Source organism: Ochotona princeps, chromosome 4 (assembly GCF_030435755.1).
Source record: "Ochotona princeps isolate mOchPri1 chromosome 4, mOchPri1.hap1, whole genome shotgun sequence".
Taxonomy (NCBI): domain Eukaryota; kingdom Metazoa; phylum Chordata; class Mammalia; order Lagomorpha; family Ochotonidae; genus Ochotona; species Ochotona princeps.
In genome coordinates, this window is record NC_080835.1 from 108,284,434 (window position 1) to 108,311,965 (window position 27,532).

Below are 27,532 nucleotides of genomic sequence, written 5' to 3' on the forward strand. Positions count from 1 at the left end.
TTGCATATAGGAGTGTCCAGTTTGGGTCCCAACTACTCGATCTACAATCAAGCTTTCTGTTTGATATGTCCTCTGGGAAGCTACAGATGATGCTCTCACCACCCGTGTCAGACAAGAGTGAATTCTAAGCTGCTGGTTATGGCTGGCTCATTTCTGGAATTTACAAGCATTTGGGGAATGGACTGAAGGATAGGCTATATCTTGGCTCCTTACTCTGTCTCTTTACTTTCTAAGAAAAACTATTTCTTTAAAAAGAGAAATGGAATAGAAGTACAGCAAATCTAGAAGTCTGCGCACACAGACATGCAGGGGGAGGGATGCTCATGGGGAATCGTTGTCCTAAGAAGGCAAGATATGGAGAGGAAACTGGCAGAGAAAGGCAAGAAATGATATGAAAACTGACACCTTGCCCAGGTGGATCCGTTTTAGGAATCTAGCAGATTTTCCATTTTCATCTGGATTTAACCTTTCTATTGGGTAGAAAAGATATTACTCCCCATTGGCAGATGCCAAGGGAGGCTAAATGTTTTGTTCTAAGTCTCACTAGTGGCAGAGGTGAAGAAAGTGGCCAACTTTCAGAATAGGAAGAGAATTCCAGCCCAAACCCATTTTGCCTGCCCTTTGGAGTCTTGGAGCGCTGGGGATCCCAGGAAAACTCTCCACTCAGCTTATGCCTGGAGCCCTTTGTGCCTGTTACACTTAGCTCCCACTCACCATGCCCAGACACTGGACTGGGCAATCAGTGACTTGTCAGTTGCATGAGTCCCCACAGCCCACAGACATTATCATGAAGTTGATTTGCCCAGAACTTGAAGCCACTGGACATTCATCAAAGATAAATATAGGCAACCAGAGAACAAACTGGGATGACATCTGGCACTGGGGATAGGGAGCTGAGGACAAAGGGAGAGCAGAAATCCCACCAGACTTTATCAGCCCCACCATGCCATTCCCTGGCATGCTGTGTGGAGGCACCAGCCACCTCCTCCTTTGCAGTTTTAACTAAAAGGAGCATTCCAGAGGTGAATTAACATTTAAAAAGGACGTGAACACTCCGAGCTGTTCTAATGATGATTAATGGAGAGCTGTAAGGGGCCATGACCTGCTAGCGTCATTAAACGGATTGGCAGGTTTCTGAGCATTAATTATAAATAGCCACAGGAGTTCTCCTGCCACACAGAGTGAAGATAAAGCCATGGCTCTGAGAGAGAGAGAGAAGAAAGGAAAGCAAAAAGTTTGCATGGGAGCATCAGCTTCTATGTGGTGGGGAGTAGAGCAGGGAGTGTGAGAGCAGAGTGGAAGAGATAAATGATGAATTAGACCCTGCCAGTCAATCACATTTTCTAAATGTTTTATGTCCCCAAAGCTATAAAAGCAATATTCCTCTCTGCCCGTATTGGACCCATTTCTGTACAGCAATTGCATCACTTTCCTTGGGGATTTCAAGTGGAATGTGCTTTACCTTTACCTTTTCTGTTTACTCTCCAACCTGTGACTACAGAAAGGATGGTGTCTGCAGGCAAATGGTCAGAGACAAATCCACAATCAAGCCCGGCAGAAGGCAGTGAGAGGCACTGATGGCCAGAGGCACAAGATGTGCTTAGTTCTCCCCAGCGTCAGGGGAAAGTCCAGTTAGTTACCCAGCAGCTGGCAGGACTCAGCAGGTGCCATGAGGGCAAGGGTCAATGTTTTTGTTGCTTTATTCACTGCTGCATCTCCACAGGCTTATGACAGCATCTAGCACTCACATGCATCTTATAAACCAATTAATAGAATAAAGGCATGAAGAGATGAACATATTCAAATCTAAGAATGATGCGGACCTCATCTGTTGCTGAAGTCATCCCTGAGCTGGCCTAGCGATGGAGTAGATGGACTTCAGGCCATGGTCACACTCTTTGTCAGGAACACACAGGCTTGGAATGACGGGAGACTGGCTGATATTGTTCCTGGTCTGCTCCGTGAACAGGCACTGGTACATACTGCACTTCTGAGCTGGGGGCCTCTGGTAGGCACAAGGTCAGATAGCTGAGGGCCTGTCTCAGGATCATTCATGCAATTGCTGCAGGACCAACCATGGTCCCCTTCCAGCATTCTCTCATCACACACCCAGACTCTGTCCCCTCCCGCTTGATTTGCCAACAGGTGGGCCAAATCTCATCCAAGGAGTAGATGAGTGTCAGATGAGAGGCTGGGAGCCAGGGGTGGGTGGATCTCCCCAGGGACCCTCATCAAATTACAAGACTCCTGCAGGTCTTGATTATTCTCAGTGATGGGGAAGAGAGGAAGAGAAGGGTGAGGTTAGAAGAGAGGCAATGGCAGAGAGCACCCTCAAACCAGGATTTGGGTTAATGGCTACTCCTGGACGAGGTGACATCTCTCATGTGTCCTTCCTTCTCAAGTCTTTCCACTGCAAGTCATTATTTCAGCTGATTGGAAAATGGTGTTGAAAGACCTGCTTCTCCGGTACAATTTTCTTCATATCCTATTAGTTGCAATACAATTACAGAGAATACATCAATTCCTGGCCTGCCTGCTGCTGCTGCCAGAGCCGCCTATTAAAAAGCAGCCTTATTAATGGAATTGTACATCTAGGATTAATCGGCTTGCGTTGCCCATTTACATTTCTCATTCCACAAGCACTTTTGTTTGCTTAATAGGCTGAAGGAGGTAGGGAACGACACAACAAAAGCCTCTCCCGATTGCCACATGTATCACTGGTGGATTTAATATCCCCTTCCTCCTTTCATCCTTAAGTGCTGCCTAGGGATCAGATCTGGCACGTGCCACCAGGGACAAGTGAGGCAGTGCTTGAGCCACCCATGGAAAGGAGGAGGCGGAGAGAGGTGGAGGCCCAGGGAAAGCCTTTGAGGTTTAGAGAAGGAAGAATGCTGTTCTGTCTCAGAGGGAGGCAGAGATGGGCGGGCTGGTTTGGGGAGATCTTTCCCTAGCACTGGTAGAACTGGACCAGCTGAACAGGGAAAGGTAATCTCAGCCAAGAGTAGCTCCCACGAGTCATCCTTTTATCAAGATTGAGTTGGCAATCCTGGCCCCGAACTCCCTGGCATCTACCCACTCCTCCACCACTTGCTCTTTGGGCTGTGGGACTAGCCAGTTCTAAGCTGCTCTACTACAAGATCCAGCCCAGCACAACAGCTCAGGGAAGGGACTCAGCACGGAGGAAAAGGAACTCACACAGATTTAGCTTGAACATCTTAGAATTGAGTTTAGGGGGGCCCTGTAGAATTTTAGCAGGAGCATTATCATGGCAAGGTCACTGAACTCCCTACCTTAGAAGTGGAGGTAGGGGTAACAAGAGAGAGAGATCCAACCAACGCGTGGGTCTGTGCATGTGTGAGCATCAGTGTGACAGAGGGCAATAGTGTGGCCCATAGACCAGACGGTAAGCAAGAAGGCTGCAGAGCCTTCCTCAGCTAACCTGGTGCTGGGGAGTGTGGGATGCTGGGATATGTGGGCTCCACGCCCTCTACAACATGCCAGCCTGTATTTGTGCCTTCATCAAAAAAGGTGCTGGCCTGCACAGGCTTTTCAGGGAGATACGAGAGAAGTAGAGACATCCTAGGGAAAAAGGTACCAGAACAGCCTGGGGTTGGCACTGCAGCCTATCTGTAAAGCTATAGTTTTGCAACAACGGCATCCCATATGGCCGCTGCCCTGTGCCCTAGGTGTTCTGCTTTCAGTCAGCTGCATTCTACTGGCTTGGGAAAGCAGCAGAGGATGGTCCAAAGACTCTGTCTGCTTCCACCCACATGGGATACTCATAGGGATCCTGGCTTCACTTGGCCCATGCGCGACTGTTGCGGCGGTTGAGTGAGTGATCCAGCGAATGAAAGGCCTGTCTTTCTCTGCCTCTTCCTGTGTATCTCTCTGTAACTTTGACTTTAAAAAAAGAAAGCATGGAATTATGGTTTATTCACAAAACTGTAATCTCAAGAGAACTCAGCTGTGTAGATTCCTCAGCAGGATGGAGCCTGGGAGCAGGAGCAGGTGCAGACTCTGCCACCATGGGGTTCAGCTTTATCATCAAAGTGTAAGTACCACAGCAAGGATAGGAAATGCATTTCCCCCACCATGGCAAAAGCCTGTCAGCATCTCCTTGGCCTCTCTTCCACATGCTGGAGAAGGTGATGCTTGTTAAAGCATCCTCTGGAAGGAAAGAATGGCTTTATTGAAATCACCTTCCCCTCCATCATGAGCGTAGCAGGTGTGTGCAGGCCAGAAATGACAGACAGAAAGACCCAGGGGCCCCATTCTCCTTGCCAGCCAGGCGCTCTGTGGTTCCACAGAGAGCTCCAGTCCCTCGGCTGATGTCGCCACGGCAGCACAGTCGATAGATGTCGAAGCACCGTAATATAGTATGACTTTTCGCTTTAATGGAATTTTCCTAGACCACGAGGAAAAAAAGACTCCATTAACCACACTACAAAGGCCTCTACTTATTAGTATTTTAGAACAGTGGCAAAACATTTCTTGAATCTAATTATTGCTGACAAATATGAAAATTGAAATCAAAGTTAAATTTTCAGCTACAGTGCCTCATATGCCAGCCTACCCTGACTTCCACCATTGCATCAACACATTTACGCTTCCAATAGTTGCAGCGGCAGGATGGTTATTTTCCTACTCCTCTAACACCACCCCTGCCCTTCCCTGGAGCCCCCAGGTCCTGCCCAGCTTGGCCTCTATATATTTTGAAGCATTAAATCTGACATATTCATCTCGGTGCCTGGCACGAGGTAACTAACTTTATGTTTATCTGTCAGAGAAGCAGAAATGAGCTGAGCAGGGGGCTGGGAGAGATGCTCTATCTCTCTACCTGCTTTCTCTTTTCTCCCCCAATCCTAGCCTTCTTTTTTTCAGATAAAAGTCATTTGACTGATTTCAAGTTCCTCGTGATATCAGGAAGGAGGGCTTGTCAACACCTTTCTTTCTTTTCCCCTATTAAGCATACTGTAAAAATCAATCCCTTTTGTCACTTCACTCTGCTTGTGAGAATGTTTAATGGATGTCAAGGGAGCTAATGATCGCTGGTAGAAAATTCATTTTAGATTTGCTATTTATAAAGTACTCAGTACTCAGGTGGGAAATTAACATGAGGCAAGGAGTCGGGGCTGGTGGCAGGGGGGAACTGGCAGTGTGGCACTGGGACCCTGCCAAGCTGGCAGCTTCTTTGTGTTCTGGCATTTCTGATGTCCTGGGGATACAGGACACATGGGGCTGCCAAGAGAGAGAGTTGGGGCTGGTGGAGGAGGTGGTGTGGGAGGGCAGGTCCAGGAAACACGCAGCCTGGGTAAGCTGACCTTTCTGAGCCAAAATTTTCTAAGCCATAAAATAATATCTGCAACACCAACTCACAAGGTTGTGGAAAGGATTAAATAAAATATCACGCATAAAACATTCACCAGCCCTTGACACCCAGTACTTGTACATGTGCAATAAATGTTAAATGTGTTTCCCCATACCCTGTGCAGTTGGGAAGCTCGGGGAAGGGTGAGTCGACAGAGGCCTGCTGCTCCATTTTCTCAGCTCCAGCTGGTTGTGGGTACCCTCATAGAAGAACCTGTTCATCTGCAGCATCCAGGGAGTCAAAGCAACTCAGTGGCTTTCCCAGGTGAGCTGCTTCGGGTTGTGTAAGCATTCATCCCTCAGCCTGCACATCAGCAGGGCTGAGAGATAGCACAGCAAGTTGCTCTGTTGCCAAGCACACCACCACCCAGCAACCCCTTTCTTGGAAACATAGACATCTACATCCACATTGAGGAGGACCACTCTCCCTAGACCCGGACCACTGTTGGCAATGCAGTGTCCCCCTGACCCTTGACCTCAATCTGGACTAAGACTCAGAAATCTGAAACCAATCAGTGAATGATAGTTAACTCCCTCCCAATTGTACATCCCTCACCACCAAGCAGGAGAGGCATGTGTCATAGTTATTTTTCTAAGATCTATTTATTAATTTATAAGACAGAATTGTAGAGGTAGAGGGAGACACAAATAGAAAGGGATGTTGCATCCTCTGGTTCGCTCCTAAGATGGCTATAGTGGCCTGCCCTGGTCCAGGACAAAACCTGGAGCCTGGAGCTCCATCTTAGCCTTCAGGATGATGGTAGGGGTCTAAGCCCTTGAGTCATATTTTGTTGGTTTCTCGGGCACATTAGCAAGGGGTTACAGCAACAGAGCAGCTGGAACTTTTACTGCTCCTCAAATTTGAGATGCTGGAGTTACTACTGGCAACAGAGCAGCTGGAACTTGTACTGCTCCTCAAATTTGGGATGCTGGAATCACCACTGGCAGCTTATGCCACTATGAAGTTAAGTTTTGGTTTGTTTCTATGTGTAGCTGAGCTTCCCAAATCTAGCAGCACCGATCTAGCCCTCATCCTTCTTCCAGGTTCCCCTATCCTGGGCTTGACTTGGATGCCTCTGCTATGTTTGGATTAACTGCAGATCTCCTTTGATTGCTCGCTCTCTGTAGAAACAGTCAACCTGTTGCCACATGTTTGATTACTGAAACCCAGGGGAGCTCCTGTGTGTAATGCTGCCAGTTCCAGTGCACTCAGCACTACACACACAGTCACAGAACTGCTAATTCATTGTCCAAGAAGTTGCTTTTCAGTTTCTGATTTTTTCAATAATAGGCTTCGCACGAAGCCCTTAAGCTTCAGAAATAAGCCGAAAACTGCTTTTTCAGTCATTTACATAAACACTGCGGATCAGGAGAGGGAGAAAAGGGTGGCGTTTTTCAGGTCGTTCTGAGGGTGCTGAATGTCTGGGTGTGTAGTACATCAGGACTGCAGGGCTGGGGGAACACAGAAGGAAGCAGAGGCCCAGCTCACAGAAAGCCTGACACCAAGGCAAATGATAAATCCTGAAATTCTTCCTGACACCCACTGCTGCCTTGCTGAGGCTGCCCGGGCTCTGGTCACCGGCAAATTGTTCTGCCAGCAAAGCCGCTCCCTCTGCTGCACCTGGTTAGGGAGTGCGTCATTCATTCCAAGCCAGGGCATCGCTGCACCCTCTGAAGCGGTATCTGGGACTGATAAGGAGTTATTTGCAAGAAGCCTGCTCAGGAGCTGGGACCCAGAGATGGAGTGCGGAGAGCTGCATCTTCAAGGTGATTGGGCTTGGTCTTTGGAATGAAGGACTTACAGAGTCATGACTGTCCCACAATACGTTCTCAGTTATTGAACTAAGAAGAGAAGCTTTGGAGCAGGTACACTACTTTCAATCACCATCTGATTTCTCTCTCTCTCTCTCTCTCTCTCTTTTTCTCTCCCTCCCTCCCTCTCCAATTGCCAATCTTACAAGGGATCCAGTGAGCCAGAAAATAGCAGATTTTTTTTTTTGCTTTGCTGTCAAATCACACAAAATCCCATCAAGGAACAAATTAGTGGGTTATCAGAAGCCACTTCTGCCCTTTGGATACCAGTTCTGATCAGGTTACTCCCTAATGGGCCTAATATTTATGGGCTAAAGGCAGAGTAACAGCATTAAGCTAAATAAATGAAATGCATATTTACATTTGAATTTCAGAAAAAATACAGTTTTTACTATATTATGTCAATATGTAATAAAAAATGTGACTTTACCTGAAATGTATCAAGCATACTACATTCTCATTTGCTAAATGTGGTATCGAAGGCAGCTCTCCATATCTATGGGTTCTGAATCTCAGAAAATATTCAGGAATAAAGCTGCAGCCCTACTGAATGTGTGCAGACATTTTAGTTGTTGTGTTCCCTAAATAGTACCGTGTAACAACTGTTTACATAACATTTACATTGTATTAGGTGGTGCAAGTGATGCAGAAATGAGTGAGCAGATAGGGGGGGGATGTGTGTAGGTTCTGTACAAATGCCAACATGAGCTTATTGGGGGCCTTGAGCATCTGTGCGTTGTTGCTGTTATTGCTGTTTATATGCAGTGGGTTAGGGACCCTAGGATCAGCTCTGGAGAGACTGAAGGACCGTTGCACACTTCACATTCATTTATTTGCATAACTTACAGTAGAACAGCTCCCTTTGTCCCAGTGGCTTGATGACTTTCCCTAAGATAAGCACAGTGCGAGAAAGAGAGATCTGTCTCCTGCAGTAAGGTCTGTATGTCTGCTTCCTCAGCACTCCCTGTGCCCAGCCCAGAGGAGCCTTCCCAAAAAAGAGCTCCCTCTCCAAGCCTCCTTCAAGTCAGGGATCCCCCCAAATTTTGTGTGACTCACCTGAGTGGCTTCTCCAAACAGAGATTATAGGGGTCCACACTTCCTGATGTAGGGGTTGTGATCTAACAACATCACAGGATACCAGGATAACCTGGATAACCTGAGGACAGGTTAGAAGCAGGGCTCCGTTTGCAGGTAAGGTATCATCAGGCACAATTTCTGTTCATTGTCACTTTTGTAAATGATTTTCCTGGCCTCATTGATCCCGTCATCCTTGGCATTAGATGAGTGTGTCCAGTGCCGCCGCGATGCCAACCCTGCAGGACACACACTGCCATCGGACAGCAGCATGTGCGAGGGCCCTGGGATGAAGGTCTTCAGCATGCAGCATTCAGTGGAACTGCTGTGCAGAGTGAGGAGGAGGGTGCTGGAGACAGGGGAGAGATAGCCTAGGCAAGACAAGAGGGTGCTGGAGACAGAGGAGAGATAGCCTAGGCAAGACAAGAGGGTGCTGGAGACAGGGGAGAGATAGCCTAGGCAAGACAAGAGGGTGCTGGAGACAGGGGAGAGATAGCCTAGGCAAGACAAGAGGGTGCTGGAGACAGGGGAGAGATAGCCTAGGCAAGACAAGAAACGGCCTTCTGTTCCAAACAGGAAGAAACTGAGGACAGCTCTGGTAAGTCAAATGTTGGCTCTTAAGCTTCCAGGTTCTATCCAAGGTTACAAACTAGACCTTGAACCTGAAAACTAAATTCTGAGGTATGTAAGCCACATAAATGTAGAAACTGTGTAAGTGCATAGATATGTCGCTCTTGCCATAGCCCTTGGGGTAGGGGGTGGGTTCCAGGTTCCCTCTGCTACTGCGGATACCAAAATCCACAGATACTCAGGTCCCCTGTAGAATCTCATGCTTATATGTCCCATTTTGCAGATGAGGAAAATAAAGTATCAGAAAAAGGTCAGTTCATGAAGCGAGCCTTAGTTGTACGATTTGGTTGAGAAAGGAATGTTCTGATTTATTCAGAGACCAAGAAACATGTTTTCTATGTATCTGCTTCATAACTGTAAAGGGAAGAACTTATGATTTTATAATTCCATAAAATATTAAGTCCAAAAGGGGTAGATCATGAGCCATGAATGTGTGAGGGAGATAGTCTTGAATGGCAGGACCAGAACCAGAAAAAGCCATGGAAAAAGAAGACAGGAGTTTAACCTGTTAGAGAAACACCGAGGAAGTAGAAAGCTGTGGGGAGAGAGGAAAGGGAACAGAGGAGAGATAGATGTACCTGCACCAAGTTCCTCAGACTCTCATGTCAGCTCTCTACTCTTTTCCGTAAATAATTCTTTCTTACTTTCCTGAAAAGCCAAACCATGCTTATTTGAACACACATACACATGAACCTGTACGTACACGCACACAGACACAAACCATTTTCCCCACATTATGCACCAGGAAAGCAAAATCATCACATGCAAGCTCTTCCCTCCCTGCCACCAAGCTTAAACTCAACCCTTCTCTTCCACCCTTCTGTGCCATTATGAGCACATCTGTAATCTTTATTGCAGTAAAACATGCATACCGTAACATTTACTGTTGCAACCATTTTTTGCAGTTATAAATATTTAACAATCTTTTTTTAACTTTTTCAAAATAATTTTACTTAGTTGATTAGGGTACAAAGGGTCAAGGGCTACAGGAAAGCGGGTAATAACATTGTTTTCACACTAATATAATCATTTTCCCCCCCTGTATCTGGGGTCGGGGAGAAACAAAGGGAGAAGCCCTACCCAGCCTCCCACCAATCCTAGGTCCCCGATGTGAGGCAAGCTCTGAGGGTCCTGCTCAAGCAGTTTTGATAGTTCAACAGTTCTGGATTGCTGCCAATCTCACTGTTCCAATTGCGATGAAATCTATTCAGAATCCACTGGCTGTCACAGTCTGTTCATGGTGGGGGTTCTGAGATCAGCAGTTCAGTCAGAGGGATCTCCAAAGAAACTTCGTCTGAGATGTTCCCAGACCTGATTCCTGCGTGAGTTTTCTAGCACAGGGTCTGGCACAGTCCGTTGCCCCAATCAGCTTATGCATATGCTGGTTGTTGCGTCAGTTCTGTTTCTGCCCTGTCTTCCACGCGAACCGATGGGTGTTGCAGTCCAGCCCGATCCTGCCCACTTCATGCTTGGCCCTCATGCAAGCCAGGGGGAGCTGCAACCATTTGTAAGTGTGCATTTCAGTGACACTGGATGAGTTAAATGTATTGTGCAGAGTATTTTCATCACCCCAACCAGAACTCTTCCCACCAGTCCCTGGCAACCTCTACGAATGCAACAATTGTAGGCCTGCATGGATGGAGCACCAAACAGTATTTGTCCTTACATGTCTCACTTCACATAACATGATGTTTTCAAGGTCCACTTATACTGTCATATGCCAGACTGCCTCCCTTCAAAACTGACTGATAGTCACTATAAGGATATACTTCAATTTGCTTATTTTTCATGGATGAACACTTGGGGTGCTTCCTCATTTTGACTACTGTGAACAATACTGCTGTGTACAGATACCTGTCAAGGCCTTTGCTTTTAGTTGTTTCGAGTCCCTACCCAGAAGCAGAGTTGGTGGATCAGATGGTCCTTCTGTGTTAGTGTTTTGGAGAAGTACCACATGGTTTCTACTGTGGTTGCTATCACCACAATATATAAGGGTTTCAATTTGTCCACATTTTCTTTATTGATGCCACAATGAGTGTGAAGTATATTTACTTGAGATGACATGCACATTTAAGTCTAGTGATGTCGAACCCTACAGTCAGTTGTCACCATGGGGGCGAGGATGCCTCGGCCACTCATGGACAGGAGACTGTTCCCAACAATAGCAAGCAGAGACTGAATCTCTCCTTTCTTCAACACATGAATGTTCTTTGAATGTTATTCCACCACATTTCATAACAGTCCTCTAAATTGGTGCAGATATGTGGTCATCCAAAGTGGGTAAAATATGTTCCCTACTCTTCCTTGCATTCAGGCCAAGAGGGCATTTAGGTGTGACAGCTGCTCCACCGTAAGGGTCATTTCTGCCCTATGACCCTTCTTCGGTTCTTTCTTCTTCCCATTGCCTGGTCCGCATTTGAATGATCTCAGCCCATGGAGTCAAAGCTATATCCAGCAGACTCAAATGCCAGAAAGGCCTGGATCATTGAGGACAGGGACAGTGTATCAGCTGGGAATACAAGAGATGCAGCTTTGTATCCAGAGGGATGAATTTATATCTTAGTTAAGCTGCTCTTGCTGGGTAGATTGATCATCTGCAGCTAAATGCAATCATAGTGGAAATTCTCAAGTTCTCTTCCATACTTTGAATAGTAACGGCGTTGGTCCCCTTTCTTCCCAGAACCTATCCTTCCACCTGTTTGTTCTCATGGCCTATACCTCCCTCACTTGGATTCATTGAGAGTCTCACCTGTGGGCAGTGGGCTACAAAATCTTCCCCTTCCGTAGCCTCTGATAGAGTGCAGCCCAGCAATATTGAGATACATCTTTCATATCTTAAGAACCAGCAACAACTCCCTCTCATACTGGGCCCTCATCTGTCTTCCACTTTCACCCTTTGTTTTTTTAATATAAAATCTTTCAAAATCACTATCCATTTTTTTCTGGTACTATCATTTCACTCCACTTCTCTCTCCTATTCTGAGGTTTCCCTGACAAAACTGCACTAACCACAAGGAGAGAAGGTTTGTTCGGACTACATATCATCAGCTGAGAGCAGTGGGTGAAGCTGCTGTTTTTAATGGTCACAGGCCGTGTTGGAGTGCCTGGGATTCAGTCCCACTATTGCTTTCAATCTAGCATCAACCATGGAGTCAACAGCTGATGGATAAAGACCTTGAGCCCCTGATACGAGTGTATTTGCATATCTACATCTGTATCTGTATCTATATCAGTATCTATATCACAACATATGCATATCACTTTGGTTTTTAAATAAATACCAAGAAACTTTGAAGTAAAGACATACATTCCCTTCTGATCTTTTAGAACCATTGGCATTAAAAATGTCCCTGACTTCCCAAAATTTGCACTCTGTGACCCCAATGGTCACACACCATCCTGGGTTTTCTTGCCTTTTGGAGGTTCCTTGCCAGGCTGCTTTCCCAGACCTCTGTTCTTCGTAACATGTAAGTCTTCGTGCTCTGCCCTCATTTCTATCCAGTTGCTCTCTCCTCTGTCCCCGGGTCATTATGGAACCTGTGTGGAAGTCTGTTTTCACGAGCGTTCAACAGGCGTTCGACTGTCTTCACATTGATAAATGTGGTAAATGCATCATAACCCAATCGCATGTGTTAGTATCTTCCTGAGACCTTCCTCTGGCCCTTTAGCCAGAATCTAAAATTCTTATTGTTCTCTTCCTGTCACTCACCATCCTCTTTTCACTCCATTTACAGCTCCCAACACTTCTCCTTCCATGCCTCCTGAAAAGCTCCATGTTTCCACCTCTGTGCCTGTCATCCAGCTGGCTGCAGCATTCCCAGGCAGCTTCCTTCTCTCGACTCTCGCCCTCTCTCAACCCATTTCCTTAATTGCAACTGGAGAGACAGTGTTACAGATTCACCTCACCTGAATAACATTGTTAATACAGTTACAGAGGCAGGTGCTAAGCTCAACAGTTACCACAGCAATTAAGATGACCCTTAATCAGAATGAGTTTAATTCTCAGCTCTAATTCCTGACTTCAGCTTCCTGCTAATGTACATGCTGAGAGGTACTCAAGGATAGCTGAAGTAATCATGTCCCTTCCACCAACAAGGAAGAGCTGGATTGAGTCCCTGGTGCCCAGCTTCGGCCTGGTCCACTGCCTGGCGTCACAGACATTTGGAAAGAGAATCAGAAGATGGAATTCACTGTCTCTCTCTGCCTCTCAATTAAAAAATGCTAATTATTATATCATATTATTATGTGATATAAAACCATCCACACATCCATCCTCTTCCACAGGATAAATTCTCTGTGCGAACCATTCAAAATGTAATCTATGCCTACCTATACCATCTCTTTTATTTCTGTCCTCACACCTCCCCTACAGCCTCTCCTCCCAAAACTCAAAAACTCAGTCATATTTGATTCTGGAATCCAAAGTCCCTATCAAACTATTCAGACATAGGCACATGTATTTTCTTCTACATATAATGCTCATCTCACCTCTCAGCTGGCTAAATCAGCTCAACAATATCTATCTTCTGTGACCTGAAATAGATTCTAAATGTTGTCACAGCAAGAGTGGTTTTCTTTTATTTCAATGTTGCCCCTATTGTACTGAATTATCAATATTTCAGAGAACAAGAACTAAGTCTGCCTTGTTGCTTATCCCTCAAGCCCAGAAGGGCCAGACCAAGTAGTTCTGGAACAGATGAAACAGCAAATTAAGTAAGAGCTCAGACATGTTGTTAGATCAAATACAGTGCTTTCTGAAGCTTCATCTTTACTTGGAGATGACAAAAAAATCAATGGTGATAGCTCATTAGGATCCAAAACATAATCTCAATGGATTTAATGTATCCAGTAATATATCCAGGCCTTGGGTTGAGGCACAGTACACTAATCCAACACTGCATCCCATTTCAGAGTCCTGGTTCAAGTTTCAGCTACTTCGTGCTTCTGGTCCAGTTTACTGCTGGTGCCTCCCACATGGAGCAGTACGTGATCCAAGTACTTAGGTCCTGGTTTCAAACTGGACTAGCCTGGCCAGAGCTACTTCAGTCATTTGTGCAGTGAATAAGCAGGTGGAAGATTTTTCTCTTCTTTTTCTCTCCCTCTTTCTCTGTCACTTTACCTTTCAAATAAATAAATAATGATGTTTAAAATAATGGATCCATGTGACAAAAATTTTTCAAACATTTTAAAGGAACAATTGACAGACTATTTGTAAGGAAGAGTTGGAGAGGTATTACATAATACCTTGTGAGAGAAATTAATCCAATTTTAATATGAACCACTGGTATGATTTGAAAACACACACACACACACACACACACACACATACACTTAAGAAATAAATGTAGTTATTGAGTGGACCTATAGAACTACAAAGTGAAGAAACTGACTGGATAATGGACTACTCCAAACTTTGCCCATCAGATTATGTCTGAAGGAGTCCTTTGTAATGACACAATTTAAATTGCTCATTACCAAACTGGACATGTGCGGGAGATTGTGATCGGGATGATTAGTGATCCAGAAAAGAGGTCATGAAATGATGACAAGAGAGAACTGAGACTGCTCAGATAAGATCAATAGGATCCATGACAGACTCTTAGAAAGCAGATCACACATTGTTACCTGAAGGAAAGATCTTGAAAAAGTCCTCAGAACATGTGTTTTGGAAATTCTGTGTATGGTTATAAAAGCTTTTTCTTTTCTTTTCTTTTTTTTTTTTTTTACCAAAATGGATGTTTTAATTTGTTTTTCTAGGAAATATTGAAGTCCTATTACATTCTGATAGATCTAAAAGGCAAAAGTTAAAGGGAGGCAAATTTTTGCCTCTCATAGATTTCTCAGTATAGTGTTCTGCTGCGTGTAAACAAAATCAAATCAGATGACATGTTTTCTGCAGGTGGTAGCAAGTGTGCAAATGGCGACTCCAGAGCTGCCGCAACTGGAGAACCATCTTGAACTTGAGGCCTTTCTATTGGATGGTCTATGGGAAATTGTGCTTCTCAATTACTTTTGAGCCTACGTGGTTCAAGCGAAAAACCTTCTTTGCCATTCTTGATGTTTGTTGTTTGCCTTTCTGCTTTCAACTTGTCTTCTTGACTATATCTCAGCCTCCCAAGTTAACAAAGGGACATAATAAGGGCCAATAAAACCACAGCTCCTCTGAGTGCAATTATTAAACTGCCAGCCAGGAACCTGGAGTCTATCTCACCGATCCTACCTGTACTGCATATCCAGCTAGGTGTGGATCTGACAAGTGAGAATTTTTACCACTGCAACACTCCCCCCAACTTAGGGTATGGTTTGTTAAGGGAATGGATAGGATCAGTACTCAAAACCATCAGAAGTGCCTACCAGGGATGGGTGTTTGGCATACCTGTTAAGATTCCTGCATTCCACATGAGAGTATCTGAAACTGATTCCTAGCTCAGGCTTCCAAATACAGCCTTCCACCAGTGTAGATCCCAGGAATCAGTAGTGATGGGTCAAGTAGCTGTGTTTCTGTTATTCCCATAGGAGACCTGGGTTGAGTTCCCAGTCCCTGACTCCTGAATCCTGGCTCCAGGCCTTAGCTATTGCAGGCATTTAGAGACTGAATTAGTGGGTGAGAGCTCTATCTCTGTTTATGTCTCTTGTTGTCTCTACTTCTTCAAAACCTAAACAAATTAATCCTTGGGAAAATATCAGTCAGAAGAGAAAGGTTTTCTTGAGGTTTATCATCTATGAGACAGTGTGCTAGTCTTGATAATTCTCATCAGCATTGGCACGATATAAGCACCTGGGGACTTTGCACATCACAGGTGACCGACCATGTGCCATTCTGATCTGCTCAGGGAGGGTTTGTGAGAGTCAACTGTGGACATGCTGCATACAGCAGTCTCTGGAAGTGCTTCAGAGAGACAGCCTGAACCAGGAGCCATGACTCAGGGAGGGAGTCTCTGGCCACTGGTAGCCTCTGGCGCTGTCTATCTGGAAAGAGGGAACCTCACTAGGGCGGGTGGCAGGTTGCCTTGGGAGGGAGACTGAGTAAAAGAAATTCCAAGCTATCTCACAATTCCAGAAGTCTGCTTTTCTTAAAGGGCTTTTGCATTTAATTATTAAGTTATCTTGATTTTAGAAAAGGGTTGAAGATTATGGGAAACTAACTAAGTATGGTTACAGGGCATTTATATTCTTCTATTAGAAAGGTTTTAGGAAAAAGCAATGGCAGCTGTAGAACAATTAAATCTCATTTGCTTTTAACATTAAGGAAATAGTTTGTCCAACATTGAATGTCCATGCATCGCCAACTGCAATGAGGAAAAAAAAACGCATCAAGGGGCCCAGCGTGATAGCCTAGTGGCTAAAGTCCTTGCCTTGCATGCACCGGGATCCCATGTGGGCACCAGTTTGCAACCTGGTTGTCCTGCTTCCCAACCAGCTCCATACTTGTGGCCTGGGAAAGCAGTTGAGGATGGTCCAAAACTTTGGGCCCCTGCACCCTCATTGGAGACCCGGAAGAAGCTCCTGGCTCCTGGCTTCAGATTGGCTCAGCTCCAACTGTTGCATCCTCCTGGGGAGTGAACCATCAGATGGAAGATCTTTCTCCCTGTCTTCTCCTCTCTGTATGTCTGCCTTTCCATAAAAAAAAAAAAAATGATAAGATGCATCAAGAGACTCTGGGCCAAGTTTCCTATACACTGTTGAGGAGGATAGTCAGATACTGTTGTGGAAAACTTGGTGGAAGAAAGAAAAAGTGCTATACTTGGAAGAAATGGTCTGAAACACTTAGCCACTTCATCTTCTCCAGTTAACAAAACGTATCCAGTCACTTTCTGCTTTTCTTGGACTTAACTTTGCCGTGTTGCCCTTGAACCTGCTCAGGCCAGCACTCACTGAGGTAAAGGACAGACAAGCAAGCAGGTGCCCTTCTTCTCCTGACCTGACCCATTCACCATTAAGTTTGACCTGAAATATAGAACTGGGACGACTGACTACAGGGTGCCTTGTAACATATGGTTTATTATTGATTATAGCCAGTGAAGAACACTAATATAAGAGATAATGGATTTAGGATTAACAAAAAAGCTGTCTTCAGAATGAATAGATGAGTTGAATCTAACAACAGCAAACATATGCTTTGAAAGGACTAAGTTAACAGCAGCTGTTGGTAAACCCACAAATTTACATGCTCCATAACATATCCTTCCTCTCCCCCTCCCTTCATTATCCCTGTAAGTACCAAGCATCTCCGTTGTCCCATTGCACTGTGTTAAATGCTCTAGGAATGCAAGGGTTGTATGGCCATCCCTCCCCTCCTGGAGTTCCTGGGTTGGAAGGTAGGAGGCAGTTGTGCAAATGGGTATATACGCCAATAGTTTGCAAATATTCAGAATAACAATAGGGTCCAGTATGATGGTCTAGCGGCTAAAGTCCTTGCCTTGGATGTGCCAGAATCCCATATGGGCGCCGGTTCTAATCCTGGCAGCCCCACTTCCCATCCAGCTCCCTGCTTGTGGTCTGGGAAAGCAGTCGAGGATGGCACGAAGACTTGGGCTGCTGTACCTGTGTGGGAAACTTGGAAGAAGCTCCTGGCTTCTGACTTCAGATTGGCTCAGCTCAAACTGTTGCGGCCACTTGAGGATTGAACCCTCGGACAGAAGATCTTCCTCTCTGTCTCTCTGTCTCTCTCTTTCACTCTCTCTCTATATATATGTATATATATGTATGCATATATATATATATATATATATATATATATATATATGCCTTTCCAATTAAAACAAAATAAATCTTTAAAAAAAAAGAATAACGATAGACACAGATGCAGTTCAAACAAAAAGGAAGGAAGGAGTGGCATCAAGGTCATGGTGAACCTTGAATCATGTCTCAAGTTGTAAAAAGTGTTTTTGGCGTGGACCTGGGCAGGGAAGGGCCAGCCCATCCCTAGACTGCAGATGGTGTATTCTACTCTCAGGAAGCAGGGTGTGAGGCAGAAAGTGTTAGGTTTTGAAATGTAAAATGCACAAGATTGATAACACATGCACCGGGCCAGTCCCAAAGAAGTTGACACAATTTGCCAGAGAGCTGAGGCTGTTTCACTCAGATCTGGCAATAGAGGATGCCCCAGCCTGCAACCTGCAGGGCGTTTAGGGACTGCCTAAAAGGAGGAAACTTTAACAAGAAGAGGAGAGTGAGACAGTGGGAATAACTTTAAGAAAGAGTAATGAGCTCCCTTCCTTAGGGTTCACTGTGGAGACAATGGGAGGAAAATGTTGGAATATTTAACTTCTTAGAGAGAAGAATTGGAGGTAGAGAGAAGAGAGGAAATTATGACCGAATATTTGAAAAACATCATGTTGCAGGGTGAAGTGGGGGGGCTTAATTGCTAAGTAGTAGATTTAGTGGCAACCACAACATGGTTAAGTAGTATTTATCGAGCATTTGCCCTGTGCCAGGCAATATCCAAGTACCTTATTTCCATCAACTTATTTAATAACTGTTTTATAGCAGCTTTATATAGCAAGCCCTGTGAATATCTTCACTTTGTTGAAACGAATTGGAATCACACCAAAGCTGACAGAATTTCCATAGATCTCAAAGTAGGGATCAAATCAGGGTTTAGACGTGGTCCTGCTGCTTGTTGGTTATCACACACTCTGCATCCAGGACACATGCCTGGTACCTGCAAGAAAGCAGAGTTTCTCCTGTCTCTTCCCCCTGCTTCCCATCCTGCTATCCCGGAAATCTAACATTCAGATACAATGGATTATTTGGACAGAGGAAAGTTCCCCATTACAGGAAACAGGGCCGAGGCAACACCACAGTTGCTTTCTAGAGATTTCAGAGTTCAAAAAGAGAGATCAAACTAATGTAACCTCCAAGCCTACCATGGGTCTGGCTGGCTGTGATTCTGGGCGTCAGAGCTGGGATGGGGTGGTCAGACACAGTAGTGAGAACCCTGGGCGACCCAGGGGTTTGGCACACATCCTCACGGTAGCTCTATTCCTCATGTCTTGCATGCAGTGCAGGAGCTGATCTGGCTTGAGCTGCATCTCTCCTGTCTCACACGTGAAGCTACAGCTTTGTTGGCAAGAATCTGAGCATGAATGAGTCTTTATGGACCGTGAGAAGGGGAGCAATGGAGGCAAAGCAGCTGGCTAACTGCTTCCTGGGGAGGGAGAGAAGAAGCTAAGCAGAGGAGAGAGAGGCGATCCTTACACTTCAAGATGGAAATTCCTCCAAGACCCACCATCACTTAGTACGTTCTAAATCTAGCTCAAACACCTTCATTCTCGACCTTCATTGGAATGACCTCTGACTTTCTCCTATAGAAATCCTGAGTGATTGATCCATTTAGAGTCATTATCATCCCTAATTCCCTTAATCTACAGCACTATAACTCCCTAATCCATTCCTTCCATTTTAAGGACAGATAAATAAATGCATGCATATACAAGCACGCAGTATTATAAATGGAGCACTCTGTACAGTGTTTGCACACACACACACACACACACACACAGTACTTGCACCTTTGGACCCTGTTCATTCGTCTCTAACTGCTTATAGCCTGTGTTTCCTGCAGGCAAAGACTGGTGCTGAGCATTTTCTTGCAACACCACTTCCTATCAATAACTATACTCAGAAAAATCTATTTGTAGAATTGCCAAATGCTGAACCTGGCATGAAGCTCGAAAAACTCTTAGTCCCACAGCTTTATTTCAGAAGGGAAACCAGAGACCCATGGAGGGCATATATTTTGGCCACAGTTGCAGACTGTTTTCAGATGGTTTTGGAGGTAGAGCGTTTCAACCTGGCTACAGATGAGAATCTCTAGGAAAGCTCTTTAAAAACACCCGTGTAAGTTCTCATTCCCGAGAGAGTCCGATTTAATTGGTCTGTGATAGGATCCAGTTTGCAGTTGTTGAAGCACTGGCTTAGACACAGAGAGTATTGCAACTTCATGCAGATTGGACCTAACCCTTGGAGACCATTCTGATTTCTAAAATAGCTCTGGAGATATGGAGATTACATCTGGACTGCTGGGCTTGGAAAAATCCCAGGACCATAAGATAGTCTCTACCATCATGATGAAATTCAGATAAAAGCAACGCTTCTGAAGCAGTCAGGAAACATGTACACACACTGGATGGGCACCAGAGAAATGTGTGCCATGAGCACAGATAGTTGAAAACACAAGTGACATGTAGTGTGTACAATAGCAGCTGCACAACACACTGTCCCAACCACCGCAAAGTACAGGAAGAAAGAAAATAAATTCCTCTATTACTGATGCATTTCTAATATTCTAGGAATCCTAAGTTAGGGTATGGTGATTGGCTAGCAAAATAAATAAATAAATAAATAAATAAATAAATAAATAAATAAATAAAGGACTTTCAAAGGAGAGGTTATCTGAGATCTGTCTTGAAATATGAATGCCTCCCTGAGGTCAGAGGAACAGCAAATACCTCATCCAGACTCGTGCCTGGGCAAATTCTTTCCCGGTCTTATCTAAAGTGGTCTCCCTTTATCTGTCTGGCCCTCCAGTTCTGCGCAGAAGGCAGAGCGGAAAGGAGTTGCATAGATCAAATGGGGCAGCAGCAACACTTAAACAAATCAACCAGTAACTCAACAGCACAAGACAATGGCCACAAGGACAACCAGATTCCACCATGCTCCACAGCAAGCATTCACAAGTTGTTTCCCGGCAGAGCCAGTATGCTTAATGTACTATTATAACACAGGGCTAGACCCTTGTGCCTCCTCTTCCAATACTTCATTTTTTCAACAAGGAGTGAACACAGGTCACTTTCTTGCCACTGTTTGCACAAAACACTGGGATCTGCATCACGGCCTACTCCAGCTGGTGCTGTGGCATCACAAAGAAAGTTGGCAACTGAGCTGAGCCTGGGAGATTGTACTAGGGCCTTGGTCTTATCTTTCACTTTTTTGAGTCACAGTCATATGCGCTGCACCTAGCACAATGCATAGCATGGAGTAGGTACTCAATTCACAGTTACCAGCGGTTGAATTGTTTACAGGTAAACCATCAGTTAGGCATTGTATTGGGGTTAGACTGTGATGACACTTCTGAATGAGTAGGGCAAGTAGCACTATAGAATGAATTTGAATGAACAGATTCATTTTTTACTACTGTAAAGGGCAATATCCTCAAAGAAACTAAAGACAAAAAAAGAAAAAAAAACCAAAAACAAAAAAACTAACAACGAGCCAAGCAAAAACAAAAAGTCCAATTAGGTAAACTAAAAGATCCTTGGCTACAGAACTGTGGAATGTGTTTTCCAATATTTGATTTCTTAGCTTGACAGTCTCTCTTGCATTCCTCTCCTTCTAGCAAGTGAAATGTGAATATTTGTAGGTTTGTTCCACATTTTGCAAATGACTTACAGAGCTCTTCTGGCAGGGCTTCAGTTATCCCTCTTGCAAATAAACCAAAGGCTGTTTCTCTAAGGTGACTTACATGGGGACGATTCTGTGATCTCCTGTCATGATTTTGGGAGAGGGAGAGGAAGAGGAGAAGAGCGAAGGAGAGGCAAGGAGAAGGAGGCCTGAGAAAAGCTGGCACAGGCAGCAGAGAGAAGCTGAGAAAAAATGGATATGGAAAACTAGAGTGTCAGAGATAGCAAGCAGCCCGAGACTTGGTAATCAATAGGATCCCGACACACTTAAGGGGACGTCTGAACCCACCCACAGTCCACTGCATCCCCCTCCCTCCCCTCCCACCTGTCACCTTGGCTCCCTGGGAACTGGGAAGCCGACTCTCCGCTCCTTCTCCCGGGCAGGCCTGCGTGAAGCGGAGCAACCCCTGCCAACTTGACCTAGATCTGTCAACGGATCAATTGTTTTTTTTTTCCCAGAGAGGAGAAAGAAAAACAAAAAGAAGAAAGGGGGAAAAGGAGAAGAAAGAGGGGAGCACAGAGATTAGGGGGACAAGGGGTAGAAAGAGAAGGAGGGAGGAAAGGGGGAGACAGAATGACTGGAATGAACTCTGATAATGTTAAGTTTCAGCAGTGATGACAAGAGCAGTCTTATTCCAGAAGGCTGCATAAATAAATAAAAGCATACATACATAAAAGAAGATACAACTCTCTCTTGCATGCTACTGACCAAAACTGCAGTCAAAGCCAAGGCAAGAGCTCTCTGCTGGTCCCACACACCCCTACTTTTCTAATTCAGCTTAGAGCTCTATTCCTCCCACCCCTACCCTGTTCAATGCCTTTGGCCTCGGCTTCTTGCACTGCAAAAATTGCACCCAGAGCCAAAGTCTCCTGTTAAGAGATGACTGGAAAGTGAGTCCCCCCAGTGAGTATTCCTGAAGCCCCTCCAGCCCTCCCACGTGGACTCTCCTATAAAATAAATCAACCGCTGCCGAGGTAGAGGATGCCAGGATTGTAGCCACAGCACCCTAAGACCCCATCCAACCTGTGTGCCATCGACTCCCTCAGGTCTGCATGTTTTCATTTTTTTCATGTTTAATTTGTTTTATTGAATTTCAAATGACTATAGACATAAAGTAAACACGTAACAAGCCAATAGAGCAGAAAGGAAGGAAACCGCCTAAATACAACCCATCTCAGCATGGAGCTCCACTTAGCGCCACATGTTTGGAATGTTACAAGCATTAATGAGCCCTTACAACACCCAGGGGAGCTGCTCCCAGGCTTGTAGGTGGGGAGACAGATTCACAGAAGGGAAGATTTTTCCCTATAGAATACATAAGTGAATTTAAGCTCAGATTTACAGGTTCCAAGGTAGGCCTTGGCCAGCATTATCAGCTTGAAAACTGGAGGTCGTTTGCTTGTGGATGTCTGGAGGACCTTCATGGGGCTGCACATCAAGCCGCATAAGCAGATGTAGATATAGATATGGATATAGATACAGATCTAGGTACCATTTATATAGCATTTTAGTTGGTTGAGAGAAGTAGACTATGTACTCCAGCCCCAAATCTTGAAAAAAGTCCAATTCCAGACCCACTGGTCCTACTGCAAATGTCCCTCCAACATGAGTGGACAACAGTGTTGAGAAGCCCTTCAGTCCGTGAATGTTGCACATGCTATGATTGCCTGTCCCATACCGATTCACAAAGCCACTTGCTTCTTGGAACCTTGAGAGAGGACACTTCATCCCGAGGGAGCAACTGTGTGGCTAAAGCCAACAGTGGCTGTTTGCCCCACCTGTGGAAAGCAGCCAGCAGCAGCACTAACCACAGTGTCTCTGCCCTGCCAGGTTACATACACACAGAGAAGAGGTGCCCAGGGGCTGCTGTATTACAACCTAGAATGGAATTTCCATGCAGGAGAGCAAAGAGATGGGCTTCCAAAACACCAGGCAGGACTGCTTAGCGAGTCCAGGGTCATGGCGCAAGCTGATGGGGAAAGAGCAACAGTCAGAGGCTGTACAGTATGGATGAAAAAGGGGATTCTTGGGCGTATATTTGGCTTCACAAGAACTGTGCAAGGAAGAATCAGCACCAAACCAGGGTGCGCATCTGTGAACTCAAGCTGTCATTCCGAGAGTGGAATTCTCTCTGCAGCAGAAAGTACTGGTCACAGCTGGCACTGCTCAAGCCCCCCTTGAGCAGACACTCAGAGGATCACTCCCAGGAGGGAGGATGGGGTACATCTGCTGTGTAGTGCCCTGCACATCTTGCACAAAACTTTCCAGAGCTGCCTGACAGCGTGACAGTACGACAGCCAGTGTAGCTATGCTTTTCCCTTTTTCCTTCTGCCTGTATTTCTTGCCCATGAAATAGTATCATGGTATTATCTGCACCCTTACATTTCTGAACCGCTACTCAGCTTGGGCTGTTGTGGGCACCCACATGTGTGCTGGGAGGGGCAGGATCTCAGCCAGTTTTCCCCTTCAGCAGGGCTGTGGAGTTGGTGCTGAGCAAAGGAGAGAGAGTGCTCTTGGCTCAGTCGCCTTTCCCTGGTTTCACTCCACAACATCCAGGTCTCAAGTGGGGCAGGTAAGTTGATACGAGACACGAGAGGATGTGAGAAAATGAAGGTGAGCGGAGAGCTGTGTCAAGCTCATGGCAAAGGGTTGAAAGGAACAACAATCCTTCGAAGGAGAAATGGTCGATTTCTAGAAAGAGAAAACTGCAGCTCGCCAGCCATTCCTTCTGGAGCCTCTCTGTGGCAGAAGGTGGGCGGTGTGCTAAAAAGGACAGAGCCTGCTGCAGCTTCCCTGCTCCTGTTCCAAGCACAGAGGTGCCCCTGGCTAATCAACCTGGTGCACCTCAGGGCCAGACCCCCTGGGAGCTAATCACCCTCCCCCCTTCCCGCCTGTCACTAATCAGTGATGATTCCCTGGGACACTCCTTTCTCTCTAACCTGGAGAAAGGAGCATGTCAGGGAGGGGGCATTGCCTGAGCCTTGCACTAGACACCTTTCCAGGAGGCAAGAGGGAGCCTGGGAAGAGACAGCTTGAAACAAAAACAGAGAAGAAAAAAAAATTGCCTTGAAATGTGCACTGCATTCTAACTAGTCCCACTGGGTCAATGCAATAGGGCTGGATTATTGCAGGCAAGACCTGGGCTGCCTCAGTACTTCTGTAAGTTCGATAAGAGATTGCTGTCAGACTCCGGTTTCCTAGCCCTGAAAGCCAAAACAGACCTCACCTTCCTCCCATCTGACAGGCCTGTGGTATGGGGATCCTAAAGGGTCATTCTGCCTAAAAATGGGGCAGCCTTGTCTGTTAGGATGCCCTGGAGCCTACTGCAATGTGACTAGAAGTAGATATCAAACATAAGGCAATCAGTCTCCTTGAGGACTTGGTAGAACGTGAAAAGATCTGTGGTACTCCCTACAGCTTCCCTCGACCCCAAAATAGGCACAAGATTGCTCAACTTCAGATTTTACCCTAACAGAAATCGGCACCACCACTTTAGGTTCATCTATTCAGAGAGTTTAAAGTATGAGCAAATATTATGCCTCCCTGCATTTATTTCTGATGAGAAATAAAAAACCCATCACGCATGCTAATTTATATGTAAATTCAGTATGGCCCTGGGGCTCCTGGCATGCAGCCAGTGGGGCTATTCTTAGTGGCAATTTGGCCCTAGTGTTCAGGTTGACTTTAAAGATGCTAGAGACACAAGATCACAGGACAGATGGAAATTACTGAGGATTCAGGGCCTTCCCTCCCTCGCCCCTATGCTGCCCCCACTACACCCCTTGCCTTGCTAGCTTCCATTTCTGTTGCCAGCATGATAGAAGCGATTTCCCTGAAGTTACCTGGTACCAGCCTCAGTTTCCCCGCTGATTATGTGAGTTTCTGACCTCACTGCTGGGGTCCTGGGGCGCCCAAGAAGCAGTGTCTCACTTGTATACACAAACACACACACACACACAGAGAAACACACATATGCACATACACACAAACTATTGCTGCTCCAGATTATGTAAGAGGTGTGACTCAAGGACGCTTCCAAGTTGACTCGCAATGCTCCTGCACCCACCAGTACCTCCATGGGGGTAGGCGAGGGGGGTCCTGAGGCCGGGTGCCCCCTTGAGGCTTGGTGCAGGAGGTGACGTCACACATAGCTTTGCAAGATACCAGCATTTTATAGACTTCCTGGTCCCTGACACCGATTCTACCTGTGACCCCTTGCTTTCCTCTGTGGCCCCAGTCAAAGGTGAACACACGTCTGACTTCGTCAAGCCCTGTCCCTCTCCCTCTTCCTGCAGATCTGCACCACAGCCTTTGCGGACTCTTGAGGGCAGGCAACAGATTCCTAAGCCCGACCTCAGTGTGGGGTCAGCAGGACCAAGCATTGCATGTTGGAGAGGCAAAGAGAATGAAGTAGGTGGTACCCCCTCCTTTTTTTGTCTTGTCAGACCCAACTTCCCACTGGGAATACAACTGCGGAAGATGGAGCCTCACCCACCTCAGGCAGCCTTGTCCTAGAGATCCTTGCTGCGCTGGACCACCCAGGGAAAGTTTGTGCCCCTTTTTGCATCCTGCTGAGTTCAGGTGAGGGAGGCCAACAGGAAGCCCACAAAGGAGAGGGTAGGTGAGAACCCACATGGGAGAGGCAAACTCTGGTGCTGGCAAGAGTGTCACAGCTGGGACAGAGTGTGGGTCCACACAGTGCAGCAGACAGACTCAAGGTGGAGGCCGACTCCTGGTGCACCTGAACGCAGCACAGCACACGCCAAAGTGCGCACTTGGCCAGAGAGCAAGCCCAGCCCTCAACTGCAGTCCCAGCTTGGCTATCCAGCCGAGAAATACACCAAAAATTAGCATTCGACTCTTCTCGTTACTCTCTTTTCAACTTAGAGAAGCTTTCCCCATATTTAGAGCCCTGTGCTCCCACCCCACTTTATCAGCTCTTTACCCACAGCCCTCCGCCCCAACACACCCCCAAATACATTCCAAAGTAACACAGCCATTCACCGCGGCTACAAATTGATTCAGCCCTTCAAACCGGATCACGGACAGGAACCTCACAGGAAGCACCTGATTGTTTTGAGCCTGCATTTTGCCATTTGCTCCTTTTAAAAGATTCACAAGTTCAGTAACCAATATTTAAAGTTTCATCCTGTAATTTCTTTCCCTTCACATAAGCAACACATTAGCAATCCCAATGCCCTCAGCATCTGTCATTTTTCAACGGCTTACATGCATGCTCCGTTGTGTATGTGTGCAAGAATGTGCATGGAGCCAGAGAGCCCAGCACACAACTGTGGACGGAACGTGAGTGCCAGACACATTTCACTTCTGCACGTACGGTTCCCCGTTCCGGTGACAGCCAGAATCAAATCAATAGTCTCACAGCCTGGTAGGGAGAATGAAGTCCCAGCCATGCTGCTGAAACACTCTCCCCTCCACCTGCAAGCCGCGCAGCAGAGCCAGCTCAGGGAGTCTGCGAATCCTATAAAGAACACCGTCCAATTCCCGGGTCGACCGTAGGCAAATCAATGGCAAGAGCTTACCTTGGAAGAGACACAGAGCAGCCAGTCCCGTGAAGATTGCCCAAGAGATAGAATTGTGCATTTTTGCCTGGATGGTTTTCATGATTCTTTTTTTCTTCTTCTTTTTCTTCTTTTTTGTCAGGTTCGGTTTTCTTCCCCCCCTCTCTCTTCCTTTCTCTCCTAATAGACTGCTTTGAGCTCAAGCTCATGCACGGAGATTTAAATCCACTGTTTCGCTGAAGGACACAACAAGAAAGCCGAGGGTGTGAGAGAGTATGACTTCTCCGTAATTATCTCCACTCATACTCTGGCACTGAGACACATTGTACAATCTGGCCCTGGACAGCCCTCCTACAAGCTGCAATCATTGGTTCTAATCCAAGGATTGACAGAGCTATAACACAGGCGCGCGCGGGCACACACACACACACACACACACACACTCAGGAATCATTTACTGGGCAAATCAGGCTAGCTGATTAAAGAGACAGGAGCCTGGAGAGATAGAATGATAAATGCCACTTTGCCCCTTCTATATTACTTTCATTTTTTAAGCTGACAGTCTCGGAGCCCCAAGCACCAGAAAATCCCTCTCCCCTGGTATTCTGCAGCCTCCTGACCCCAGACTGGCTTTGCACTGGAAAAATTCAACTGCTTGTGGGACATTTTAAAGTGACATTTCTATATGCAATGGAACCTGTGAGAAAGAGTCAGAATTTACC

General features: G+C 45.9%; 1 protein-coding gene across 2 annotated transcripts in view; it reads right to left on the reverse strand.

Annotated features, from left to right (window-relative positions):
- Nucleotides 1–27,241, reverse strand: part of LOC101523875 (neurotrimin) — a 1,051,792-nt gene extending 1,024,551 nt beyond the window's left edge. For both annotated transcript variants that reach the window (XM_004593275.3, XM_058664095.1), the window contains exon 1: nt 26,832–27,241. In XM_004593275.3, the coding sequence (XP_004593332.1) occupies nt 26,832–26,913 (82 nt within the window). In that variant the 5' untranslated portion in view covers nt 26,914–27,241. The remainder of the gene's footprint in view (nt 1–26,831) is intronic.
- Nucleotides 27,242–27,532: the final 291 nt, after the last annotated feature.